At 40.1% G+C, this 13,582-nt stretch overlaps 1 protein-coding gene across 9 annotated transcripts in view; it reads right to left on the reverse strand.

Annotated features, from left to right (window-relative positions):
• CD44 (CD44 molecule (Indian blood group)) overlaps positions 1-13,582 on the reverse strand; it is a 101,276-nt gene that overhangs the window by 41,829 nt on the left and 45,865 nt on the right. For 7 of the 9 annotated variants that reach the window (XM_039537166.1, XM_039537160.1, XM_039537163.1 and 4 more), the window contains 4 exons: positions 13,413-13,549; positions 11,870-11,953; positions 10,938-11,177; positions 10,281-10,406 (listed from right to left, as the gene is read on the reverse strand). In XM_039537166.1, coding sequence (XP_039393100.1) covers positions 10,281-10,406; positions 10,938-11,177; positions 11,870-11,953; positions 13,413-13,549 — 587 coding nt within the window. The remainder of the gene's footprint in view (positions 1-10,280; positions 10,407-10,937; positions 11,178-11,869; positions 11,954-13,412; positions 13,550-13,582) is intronic. The other 2 variants (XM_039537162.1, XM_039537168.1) reach the window with 1 other exon arrangement.

A 13,582-nucleotide genomic window follows, 5' to 3' on the forward strand; every position in this document is an offset into this window, starting at 1 on the left:
AAAATGTGCTTGATTTCAGATCTGACCTCCAGCAAAGTCTGGGGAAGTTTGGAACACAGCTTCTGGGTAGGCTGATGATTCAGATAAAAGTCAGCCATGAAGCTCAGATTTAAAACCCACTCTGAAATCAAATTTCACCAAACAGGTGTTCAGATCTGGGGGTCTGGATGGTTCCCACCTCTCTTAACTACATTAGTCATGAAATCAAGTGGTCATAAACTCAGAGATAAAGGAAATGCCTGCTGTGTCTGTAGAAATCTGGTGAACACCCTGTCTCCCACTTCAGGTCACACTAAGGAAGCACAATGAGGTTTTATGAGAAATATTTTTGAGAGTTTCTTTAAAATGTCGTTAATGATGCACCAGTAAAGCTAAATGCAACAAGGTCAGAAAAGTTTTGAAACTCTGAATACAAGGTTTTTCCAAAATGAAAACCCTGCAGTAGAGCAAGAAAATCTTTTCCCTGTTCCCTATTCTGAGCAACCATATATGTCATCATGCTGCTTATGCCATCTCTGGAATCAGTGGCACACATAATCACCTGATCTAGAATGACAAACCATCAGTTGAAAGGCTGACCAGCTGGCATATGTCATCCTTCCAAGGATAGTGCCATAATTCCAGTGTGGCTTTTTACTGAGCTATATCTATAGACTTAAAATAAAACTCATTATATTGAAGGATCATCAATTATTATGCTTACTAGTATGACGCGGTTGCTGTTCCTTATCATCAGAGTTATCCCCTGCAGGAAAAAATCCAGGTTTTAATAAATCTTACACTGAGTCTTCACCAGCTGCACCATCTTCCTGTGAGTCTATATCTGTCACCGTGAAGTTAAATATACTAAGAACTTTTTATTTATTTAGCCACCAAAGGTATAATTCTTATCTATTGTTTTTACAATAAGCCTAGCCATCCTGCTGGGACTTATTTAATTTATGTGTGAGAAAATGGGACTAACAGAGCGAGAAAAATGATGAAGAATGTATTCAGTGGGACGTTACATGTGCTCAGCACCTCTCAGGATCTTGCCCATTGGAAACAGAATTTGGGAATAAATGGACAATTCAGATAACATGGGCAAAGGTGATTAGCTGCCAAATCCTATCAATGGAGAGTTTATTTTGACGTGCTGCTGTTTATCAGTGTTAGCAAGTTACTCTGTATGAAGGACATTAGCTATAATTGTTGTAAGGTTTTACCCTTACTGGCAGAGGTGGGACGCTCTTCCTTGTGATCTGTAGAGTGCCATGTCCAAGGAATAAATCCAAGAATCCAATGATCTCGAGTTGAGTTTCCATGATTTGCCCCATCGTGTGAATCTTCTTCTGCTATGAGGATGGGTTACTGAATTATTTGCTATGTGACCACCCCATTATTATTTTCAACTTTTGCTCTTTTGACACTCAGAGCTTCTCTACATGGGGGAGACTAGGGAAAATTAAGACAAATTAATTAAAGGTGTGAATGTAAGGTGAATTAATTACATTGAATCACTGATGTGCAGACACTCATTCAGAATTAAAGTGCCTTAATTTGGTTTAGTTTAATTCACTTTAAATAAATTAAGCTAAACCAAATTAAGGCCACATTAGTTCTGAATGGGAATATCCACACAAGGGTTTAATGCAATTTAACTAATCCACTTTAAATTCACTCCTTTAGTTATCTTGGATTAACCTTCCTGATTGTCCCCCTATGGTCAAACCCACAGTCTTTGTCCTTCTTTGGTGAATATTGTGAAGAAAGAGGAGGATAGCAGAGAAGACCATCAGTTTTGTTTACCATTACCACTGTTCTTTTCTCATCCATCCATACACATTGTCTTGGGATCAGAAGATGTAAATTTGATGGACAGCATCCCAGTGATAATAAGCAAAGCAGCAGCAGTAACAGAAGAGGAAGTAGATGCAGCAAAAGACCAAGTAGCAGCATAAACTCGTCATTTCCATCATGTTGTAAAGAGCCACTTGGGAGCACAGGAGAGTAACTGTTTATTCTACATATCACAAGGAGCAAATTAGTGAAGTGCATATTTTGTTAGTGGGGAGTTCCCTGTCCATGTGTCTTTAAGATGTCTAGCCATGTGTGTCTTTCTTATGCACTTGCAAAGGAACATGTGCTATCCAGGCTATAAATTCCTCAATCCCTATCTCAAAGATGTGTGCTGGAAATGTCTCTGTGTGAGCTTCTAAAGGGAAAGTTCTCTGAGCATTGTGACTGACTTGCTTATGGTTCCAAATCATAGCTAAGGAATGACATTGAATCTGCAGAGATTGCATGATCTGGTTGCAGTGTAATGGATGTGACCAATAGTTTACTCGCTTGTGACATTCTTTCTACATCATATAATTATCTGGGAAAAGATTGTTCCGAACAATTTGGAATTGGGGTCAACTTCTTCATCTAATTTATGATGCAGCAAAATAAAATCTCATCCGATATAAAAAAAACAGAACCCTGCTCTACAGTAATGGAGCCATTGTTGTTACTTCTCATTTTTATTCTTCATTTGTTGTTTCTTCTTGTTCTTTATTTCTTTTTGAACTGCAGACATGTTCTTAACAAAAATCACAAGAAGCACCACTACCACCACAGCTTTTCCACTAAAGTTTTGATTTTAATTGAATCAGCATTTGCCTATAATAATGTCAGTATTACATTGAATGTTAAAAGGACATGAGCCTTTAATTAATTTATTATATAAACAATAAGTATAAGTAGAACGAAAGCCCCTGGCCAGACGATGAATTTAGTGGTTGACTAGGATATTGGCAATGGGCACAAAGTCAATTGCCAAAAGAGAGATGAAGCAGGGGAATTCCCACCAGAAACACCCAGAAGTTAAGCAAACAAACTGCCAAAGCAAAGTAAGATTTTAGGGTCAAATTCTGCATTCATGTCCTCAGGGAAAAATCTATCTTGGTAAAAACTGAGAAAGGACAGTGGAATTTGGTCTCTAGTAATATTAGATGTTTGTCTCCTATCATGTACTAATCAAGTTTTAGAATGCCAAAGACAGAGAGAAAACCTTTCTGCACATGCACACCAGCAAAATCAACTTTAATAATGCAATCAACATTAAAAAAACCCACACATCTTATTTTATAAGTTATTGACCTTACTTTCATGTGATGCTACCCACATGGACACTTAGCAACCAATAGTCTCTTAAGTAAGAGATCACATAAATTCATATGAAAATGCTTATCTTTCCTAATGCTCTTCATTGTCAGTGCTAAGGATTATCACCCAAATAGCCATGAGATACAGGCTTGAGTGGCACCGTGTAGCTACAGATCCCTACTTCCTCAAAGAGCAGGTGTGTTGAGGTATGCAGCGTTTGGTTCATCCCAGTATTGAGAGAGGGGAAAACCAGGGCATTCAGATTTGGATCTGTTCTTGGAATCATGTGTCACCAATGTACAGGGGGTTGAGATCTGGGGTTTGTCCTGAGGCCCATTTCTACTAATTACTAACTCTATTCATAGGGCTTCTGTTTATCATGGTTTAATTATTTTCTTTTTGGTTTCATGTAGTTTCATGTAGATGTCCAAAATTTAGGATGTTTTGGGGCTCTTTCTTTGTATATACTGTAATGAGTAATCGCCTTGTAAGGTTTTCCCTAGTGTGTTTTAATGTGGTACTATTTCAAACAGCACTATGTTAAAGCACCTAGAGAACCTTTATTGAGCACCAGCACGGTCTACATGGACCAATCACACCCCTGTAGGATGCATTACAGCTCCGTGTTGATTGATTGCATTGGGCATGTTTTATCAGCATTTATCAGTGAAATCCTAAAATCATAAGCCCTAATTATTCATTAAATCTGATGTCCATAACCTCAGACAATAAGAAAATATAAGAAAACATATAAAGATCTGAAGAGATCTAGTGAACATCCCATCTCCCATTTCAAGTTCAGATGAAGAACACATAATTTCACAGAGGAGATAATTACTTGATATATTTCTTTAAAATTATGTAAATGGTGCACTATAGTAGTGGACTCAACAAATTCAGAAAAGTTAATGCTTTTTAAAACCTGAAATCCAGGTATAGAGCGGGGATGTTCATTCCCTGTTCCCATTCCTGAGCGATCACAGGAGTCAATATGTTGCTAATGCCATTCGTGAAATTAGTGCCACATAAAGTCATGGTCTTGCAATGGCACAGCATCACCAGAAATGCCATCATCCATTACATGTCATCTTTCCAAATACGGTTAATTTTGTGAATGGCATCCCAATGCTACTCTTAACTAAGCTATATCTATAGAGCTTAAATGAAGTAAAGGAGATAAATGGACAATTAATCACTATCCTCACTAATAATCATTGTCCTCATTGTTGTCCCATTCATGAAAGAACCTAGGTTTTAGTGGCTCTTGTACTGAGTGTTCAGCAGCAGCAGCATTATCATATGAGTCTCATCTGTTGTAATATGCTAATTTCCTTTAAACTTTTCCTCTGACTTAGTACCAACACAAAGCATAATTCTCACCTTTACTTTTTGTTTTAACAACAGACCTCAACGATTTGTTTAGTTTAGCAATCAGTTGATAGTTAAGGCTTTCTTTTATATACAAGAAAGCCTACCATCATACCAGCACTCGATAAGCTGCTTTTGTTCAGTGACATGATTTCGTGGGAAATACTGTGAACAAAGAAGAAGGAAGAAGCTACAGGAGCACAAAGTGGAAGCAAAAAATCAGTAGCAGCAATCACTGGACTTTCTAACTCAGAGATCAGTAATGGCACGGAACCTGCAGAACCTGGATATCCTGATACCCTGGCACATCCACAGGGAGAGTATGACTTCCCTAAAGGATCCAGCAAAAGGTGCAGCTAGGCTTGGAGAGAGAAAATGGGGGCGTGGGGGGAGAATGTCTTCAGTATAGTGCTGTGGATGCTTTGTTCCTTTCAGAGTCTGGTCAATGGGAAATAAAACCTGGGAATAGATGGTAAACTCACTGAGCAGGAGAAAAGCTGGTTGTCTGCCAGGTTCCTTTCCACCAATTACTTAACAGATCTTATAGGAAGTACATTAGATAAAATTGTTATAATGTATTACCCTTCGTAACAGTGGTGGGATGCTCTTCTTTGTGATCTGTCAAGTGCCGCTGCAAAGGAATAAATCCAGGAATTTGTTGACCTTGAGTAGAGTTTTCATGATGTGCCCCATGTAGGGAGTCCTCATCTGCTGTGATGATGGCTGGATGAATTACCAACATTTTATTTAATGAGCCACTACTCACAATATGTTCACCTCTTTGCTCCTCTTACACCAGACCATTTTCTTTCTCTTGTGTAAAGGGTAAAGAAAGAGGACAGTAGACAGGTCCCTCTGTTCTATTCAACACTATCACTGTTTTTTCCCTCATCCATTCATTCACAACATCCTGAGGTCAGCGTTGTGAAACTGATGGAGGACATCCCAGTGATAATGTGCAATGCAGCTGCAGCAATAGATGAGGAAATAGCAGCAATAATGGCAGGCCAAGTAGCAGCACCAACTGGCTATTTCAAATGCATTGTAAAGATCCACTTGGAAGAGCTAGAGTGTAACTTGTTACCCATATATAACTGTAGGGGTTTGAGCCTTCAGATTAGTTAAACTGATGCAGAATTAGTGGCTAGCTCTTTGAAGTTCTTTTCTCTCTTTCTCATGTATCTATACAGCCACTGTGATATCTAGGCTACGATTTTCCCATCCTACCTAAGAACTATATTTTGGCTCTCTCTGGGGCTAAACTCCTAATGGGAATAAATCTGATCCCATTTTGTTTACCCTAAGCAGTGTTATTTACTTACCAATCAGTGAGATCCTGCCCTGGGTCCCTAAATCATGGTTACGGAATAAGCCTGAGTGTCTGCATGATCTGATTACTACATAATGGGAGGTAATCCTTAGATTTGTCTTCTGTACCTGTCATTTTTCCCATGTCACAGAATTATCTGGGAGAAAATCATTCAGGGAGATAGATAGCATAAATCTAACAATTTATTTTGAAATTGGTTTTGCTAGTTTGTGATGCAGTAAATTGAAATCCTTGCTGGTATAATTCACACAATGCCTTGCTCTGAGTTAAAGAAGATGCTGTTGAACAATGGATAATAGTTCCTGTCAGGAACATCCACAAGTGACATACCCACAGCCGATTTACCTGGAGAGTTACTGCATCACCTTATATTTCTAGGCAATCCTGCCAATATTTTCACACTACAGCTGATCAAGAAATAGCAACATATTTTCACATACATGCGCACAAACTTGTTGAATTTTTTAAATCGTTTTATTCATTGAAACTTCACTCCACTCTAACTTTCACCCCAAAACTTTGTCATGCCAGTGAAGGAGGAGTGTGAGAACACAAGCAAGACATCAGCCTCAAGTGTCAATGCATTTCATAAACAATTAAGGAAAAGAAAACCAAACGTCCATCACAAAGCCCCTGTCCAAGATTATACACAGATTTTGCAACAGCACAGAACTATTCATTCAAAGAAAGAGGAAATCAAGAAGAAAGAAATCCCAGTAGAAACAACCAGACAACAAAATTGCAAAACAAGGCAACATTTTATGCCATTTTGGAACTGTTTTTCCCCCTACTAGGCTCTAGCAAGACTAAGGTTTCCAGAAGCCACGCTGTAGAGAAAGTCTTGCTCCACATCCAAACCTACAACTAGAAAATTAACTGTCATGTTTCTTATTTTGAATATTATTGATCTTTTATGTCTCCATCTGAGGATATCCATAAGGTGTGAACCTCTTTCACATTTTCTCAGGCAGAAGGGCACATTTGTTTACACAAGGAGCCTCCCCCTCTTCATAAAGCTTTTAATGCCACTATCAGGAATCTTATTCTTCTAACTCAGCTATATTACCTGAGTGACTGGGGAAATATCTGCCACACCTATGGCGATCAGGGCCTCCTTCATCCGTTTATTCCTGTCCAGCAAACCTCTTAAACATATGCTTAACTTTACGTTCCATTGGCATCAATGTGAAGCAAGAGATGGTAGAAAGAAATCATTCTATTATTTTCTTTCTCCACCAGTCCAATGTTTACCACAAAAAGCATTAGAAATGTCAGCCTTGCATGAACAATGCAAGAAGGAATGAAGAAAGAGAGGTAAGGAAACAGAGGTTAACAATGGACAAAGCATAAACTCACAGGTGGCCTTGTCAATAATATGTAGTTAGTAGATAAAGAAATTGTAAGAAGAGTAATATGTGATAAGCTTGTAGCTGCAGCTTTGCTTACTAGCATACTTTGCAGCTCTTGGACAATTCATGATCTGCACCGGGATCAATTATAAAAATGAGTGTATCAATCAAAAAATATACGATACAACATATTAACAAATAGTATTCAATATAAGTATGTTAATAAGCTAATTCATGATTATGTATCTTGGGTTTAGGGTATACTCTGTACCCGCCGTCTACTCTCGAGCTTGATCAACTCAAGTGTAGTTTGACTGTATGTGAACAAAGAAACCTTAATGATGAGTCCAGAGTTGAATTGATTTCTTCTATTCCATAAAACTGGATAAAGCCAAGTGGAAAAAGTCTTAGGAATTTCAACAAGAAACTCCTACACCACATTCGTTTCTCCTTCCAGAAACATCTATATCCTTCCAAGCACACATAAGACCATACAAATGGCCACACTGGGTCAGACCAGTGGTCCAGTAAGCCCAGCATCCTGTCTTCTGACAGTGGCCAATGTCAGATGCTTCAGAGGGAATGAACAGCACAGGCAATTATCGAATGAGCCATCCCCTGTCATCCAGTCCCAGCATCTGGCAGTCAGGCAGTTTATGAACACTCAGAGCATGGGGTTGCATCCCTGACCATCTTGGGTAATAGCCACTGATGGACCTATCCTCCATGAATTTATTCTTTTCTGAACCCAGATATACTTCTGGTATTCACAACATCTCCTGGCAATGAGTTCCAGAGGTGTAGGGTGACCAGATCGCAAGAATAAAATATTGAGACACATGGGGGAGCATGGGCAGAGGGTGGACTCCCCCACACTTCATGGAGGCTAGCCCTGTAATCCCGCCCCTGCCTACACAAGGTCCCACCTCCTGCGGCAGAAGCTCTGAGCTCCCCCGCCTCCTCCGTGGCTGAAACTCCAAGCCACCCCCCTCCCCACGCCAGAGGAACCCCAGGCCAGCTGACCCAAGCAGCCCCAGCCCCGTGTCAGGGGTGCCTGGCCCCGGCTCCAGCCCCCAGTGGGAGGGGGTGCAGGCTCCAGGTGGCGCTTACCTTGGGCGGCTCCCCGGAAGTGGCAACATCTCCCTCTGGGTCCTAGACAGAGGCAAGGCCAGGCAACTCTACATGCTACTGCTGCCTCTACCTGCAGATGCTGCCCCCGCAAATCCCATTGGCCACAGTTCCTGGCCAATGGGAGTTGCAGAGCCTCTGCTCATGGTGGGGACAGCATGCAGAGTCCCCCAGGCCTTCCCTATAACTAGGAGCCAGAGGGAGATGTTGCTGCTTCTGGGGAGCTGTGTGGAGACAGGTAGGGAGCCTGCCAGCCCCGCACCAACCGGATGCCTGGCAACCCTACAATATTGGGGAAAATGGCATCCTGATCGTACATTGGTTGGGATGTAGGACAAAGAGTTAAATATCGGGACAGTCCCAATTTTATCGGGACATCTGGTCACCCTATACAGGTTTGACAGTGCACTGTGTGAAGTTGTACTTCCCTTTGTTGGTTTTAAACCTGCTGCCTTTAATTTCATTGGGTTCTTGTGTTATGTGAAGGGGTAAATAACACTCCCCTATTCACTTTCTCCACACCATTTATGATTTTATAGAACTCTGTCATATCCCCTTTAGTCATCTCTTTTCCAAGCTGAACAATCCCAGTCTTTTTAATCTCTCCTCATATGGAAGCTGTTCCATACCCCTAATAATTTTTGTTACCCTTCTCTGTGCCTTTTCCCATTCTAATATATCTTTTTTGAGAAGTGGCAACCAAAACTGCATGTAGTATTCAAGGTGTGGGCGTACCATGGCTTTATATAGTGGCATTATGGCATTTATTGTCTTATTATCTATCCCTTTCCTAATAAAAGCAGCAAAGAGTCCTGTGGCACCTTATAGACTAACAGATGTTTTGGAGCTTTCATGGGTGAATACTCACTTCGTCGGATGCATATAGTGGCCACCCACGAAAGCTCATGCTCCAAAACATCTGTTAGTCTATAAGGTGCCACAGGACTCTTTGCTGCTTTTACAGATCCAGACGAACACGGCTACCCCTCTGATACCCTTTCCTAATGGTTCCTAACTTTCTTAACACGAAAGAAAAATCCCAAAACTTTAAAATGAAGAATTCCTTCAAATACATTTAAAGCCCCATTTAAAAAAAAATTAAGTTGCTTTTACTTAATGTTGCTGTCCCACTACTGATAAGATCCTACCCCATGGTGCACAGGTGCACTGGATGTTGGAGGAAGATATCACAGGGAGCTGATTTTTACAAACTTTAGCATAGTTATTCAGGAGGAGGGCAGGAAACAGAATTCTACTGAATACTAGAGGAAAGGTCTCTTCAAGTATCCTAATGTCTCTTCAAGTATCCCAAAGCCCAAGAAGCCTGGTAAGCACAGAACCCTTGTGGTCATGCTGCAAATTACAACAAGCACTTGGAAATAAAATCTATTCCTATATGCAGTGCACAAGCAGGATGACACCTCCAACCTTAACTCTGTCACTGCCTCAAAGTACCTCCTTTGTGAGTTAAGTCAGGATTTTGATCTGTGCTGCCTACTTCACAGCCATGAATGAGTTAAAACCACACACTGATGAACCAAGTATCAAAGCACACATATTCTGCATAAAGGGGCAGAAATTGCACTTCTAATTCTCATATACAGTGTCTTCAAGTGATGATGCACAGAGGTACCTGCAGCCCAAAACAAATTAAATGATGTTACTTGGTATAGGGTGAATAAGTGTGATGAAATGGAACATGAGAGATATGCACCAAAGAGTCCACGAATCACTTCTTAACTTTAAACGCAGGTTACAAGGCAAACCTCTCCACTTGTCCCTTCTGATCACCAGTGACTGCCATCATACTGTAGGTCTCATTTCTGATTTAACTACCCCAGAAAGCTGTGTTCTGAAATGTTGTTCCAATGCTGAAGATAAGTACCTGGCTACTTACCATAATATCCTGCCAGAATAAGAGAGTAGGTTAAATACAGTCTGCATTTGGCAAAGTTATTACAATTCATTAGCCTTACTAGTACTTGTGGGATGCTGTCCTTTGCGAGGATGATCACTGTCTTTTCCAGGAACACCATCAGTTATCAGTGAAATAATAGTTGAATCTTCACCCCACTTGCCATTGAAGGATGTTGCAATATCATCTGTGTGATGAAGGGTGAATCAACTGTAACTTTTCATTTGTTATAGAAATAATGGTTTGCTAGATTTCACTGAGCCTGATCCTTCTCCCAGTGAAATCAACCATAATATTCCCATTGATTTCAGTAGGTGCAACACCAGGCTCTTAGAAACATCTATTATCGCACCACACTGTGAAATTATTTCTGGAGGAAGAAAACCAGATTTTTTTGATGTGTGATTGCTTTACACTGTCATGTTATTATGAAATGTCTCTAGAAAGTGAAAATTTTCTATGATCACAAAGACGCACAACTTTTTCCCATCCAATTCTTTCTCAAGAGCCCCAGGAATATGGGGCAGAGATTGTGCTCTCTCTTTTCCATGACTATAGTGGTTACAAAGCCTTTGCAGATTTTGATTCCCCAAGACACACTGTGTCCATCAGTGATGCCCCTTAGCATTCTAAGAATGGAATCAAAGTGCAATGTTTTCATCCAGTTATTTTCAGAGGACACGTTAAGCTACAATAGTATATAATCCATTATTCTTACTGGTACTTGTGGGATGATCTTCCTTTCTGCCCGACCCAGAAGAATAATCTGTTGACAGTGCATCTGGGGTTATATAGCCATAAGATGAGGCACCAGTTATGTGAGATCCGATGATGGTGGGGTTTGTTACATCTCCGTCGTGTACTGACCCACTACCCACATGATTATCATCTGTAACTGGAGTTGGGTCAGTGTGTTTCACACCATCAGTGTAACGTGAGCCATCTGCATTATCTATGACTGTTGGAAGGAGAAAGATCAGTTGAAATGTCTGAGGCTTACATCGTGAATGTTGGGAGTTGTGGAGTGAGGCTAAAGGGCTATGGCCACAGTTGTAGTCACACCTGATCTCAACCAATTTGTTTTCTGTCTGTCTGTTTTATCCTTCACTGATCTGTCTATGGCAGTTCTAATTTGTGTATGCATCACCATAATGGGCCCAGTCTGGTAAGTGGGCCAAAGTCTGGATTAACTTTCAGGGTGAAATCTTGGTACCATTGAAATCAATGATAAAACTCCCATTGACTCCAATGAGGCCAGGATTTCATCCTGAGAGTCCAGTTCCATCCCTAGTTCCTCGCCAGGCTAGCAGGCTTTGGCATGATGTGGAGGGTACATAATAACCATAGGACATAGAAGGCTTAAACAAAGCTCTCTCATCAAAGAAGCAAATATCAGTCCTCTATTTATTAAAAACAATCTAGTGTCAATATGGAGAATTTACTACGCTCATACCACCTCAAGATAAATGCTGTCACATATAGCCTAATGCTGGGTGGCAGATGGAGGTCTGATTGCTTCATTTGCAGTATATTACTATCTCTGGACTTGCTTCTCTTATGTTTAGCATGATATTGAACATTTGCATTACTTATATACAGAAGAGAAACCTGGTAGCTGAAAATGCAATCAATGCTAAATCATTCACTTACACAATACATTACCTATTTGGCTTTGATTATCATGCCCAGAAACATCTAGTCTTATGATTGGTTCACATGCTTTTTCCCTGGTTTCTGAAAGGAGGTGGGGACAGAAGAAATTAATTAGTTAATTTGACAAAAGGTGGTGAGAAAAATTCACTCTTTTCTGCCCTATTTATTAGATTCAGAGTGTTATCAACCACTTGTTAGAAAAGTTTCTTGGGGGTCTCGTCTGAAAGTGGCTTTGAGAACTAAGAATTTTGTAAACATTTTAAAAAAGGACAAAATTGCTGTATTTTAATCAAATTTCACAAAATTACTCTGTGTTCTCAATTTGAGTCAGATCCTCAACCCAGGACGAGTCCCCATTTTGCCACTCCAGCTGCCCCCAAAGGCAGGAATTGGATGATTCCTCTGTACTGAGGGCATTCTGGGGTAGAGCACTTAGGAGACGTTATGGGGGTAGAAGAAGCTAATCCTTGGCTGGCAGAACAGTCCTTTAGGGACCATTCCAATCAATATAAATTAGAACTCTTCTATGGTCCAGTTTGACTCTCTCCAACAGCTCCAGTATCAGAGCTGGTAGCTCAGAGCCCTTTGCGTCTTTCTACCCCAACCCAGGATTAAGCCCCTTGAGTTCCAGAGAGTGGAATGAAGCTTCAGATATTCTATGTCAAAGCAAATGGTAATTTCAAAATGTCACCACTATTTAAATCACCATTGAATATGGCCTAAGGATTTTTATGGGTTGCCTCTATTTATACCGCTCTGAATATGACCAATTAATTTAACAAAATCTAGGCAACTCAGTCAAGCCAGTCTCTTATTCTTCACACATTTCCTGTGCCCAGTTATTGCAGCACAAACATTGAGCAAAATTATCCACAGTTCCCTGACAATTTGATTCTGAAAATTTTAATTTTGCAGGGGTCCTTTTTGGCCCTCATGTGGCACAGAAAAATAAACAAAATCAGAAACATTTAAAATTATTATTAAAAAATGTAACTCCATAAATGGAAGAACTCCACAGAAGAAGTGGCCTGCCTCTGAACCTACAATACTAATGTAGCTAAGCAACACCTGAATTTATGCTTCCCAGAGGCCTCATGCAAGTGGAGGAAGCAAGCTAAGAGTCTTCAGGGTCCCCGATCTTTCAGTGATTGTAAATTTCACTATTATTAGCTCTAAAAACATGTGAGTAAAAGAATGTGAGGAATAGAAATCATCACATTCAACAATTCTGTGTCCTTTGGATCCATACTTTTGGCATTTCCCTACTAAAATGACAATTCCTGAGGTTTAGAGTCATAAGTTAAATATGAACTCAGAAAATTGTTTAGTTCAAAATACAATGGGCCAAAGTCACTGATAGCATCAGCAGGTGCAACTCCATTGACTGGCAAAATGTGTTCTATCTTCAAATGCGAAAACAAGACCACAATGCACATACAATTTAATATGGAAGCTCTGGTTCAAGCTACCTAAAGGAGAGAGAGCATATGTTACTGTTAAATATATCCATTTTCACTTACACAGTACAGCCAATACCTACCCGATGCATTATAACAATATGTATCATACCGGTCTGTTATATTTGAAGTGAGTATGTAAATTCCAGTGTTATTTGCTGCACAAAGAAAATATGGCTTGATTCGTGGGATTACAATTTTGTCTTCTATGTAACCATACCTGTGAAGAACAGAGAGTGAACAATACTGTCAG

This window comes from Mauremys reevesii, linkage group 4 (genome assembly GCF_016161935.1).
Source record: "Mauremys reevesii isolate NIE-2019 linkage group 4, ASM1616193v1, whole genome shotgun sequence".
NCBI lineage: Eukaryota > Metazoa > Chordata > Testudines > Geoemydidae > Mauremys > Mauremys reevesii.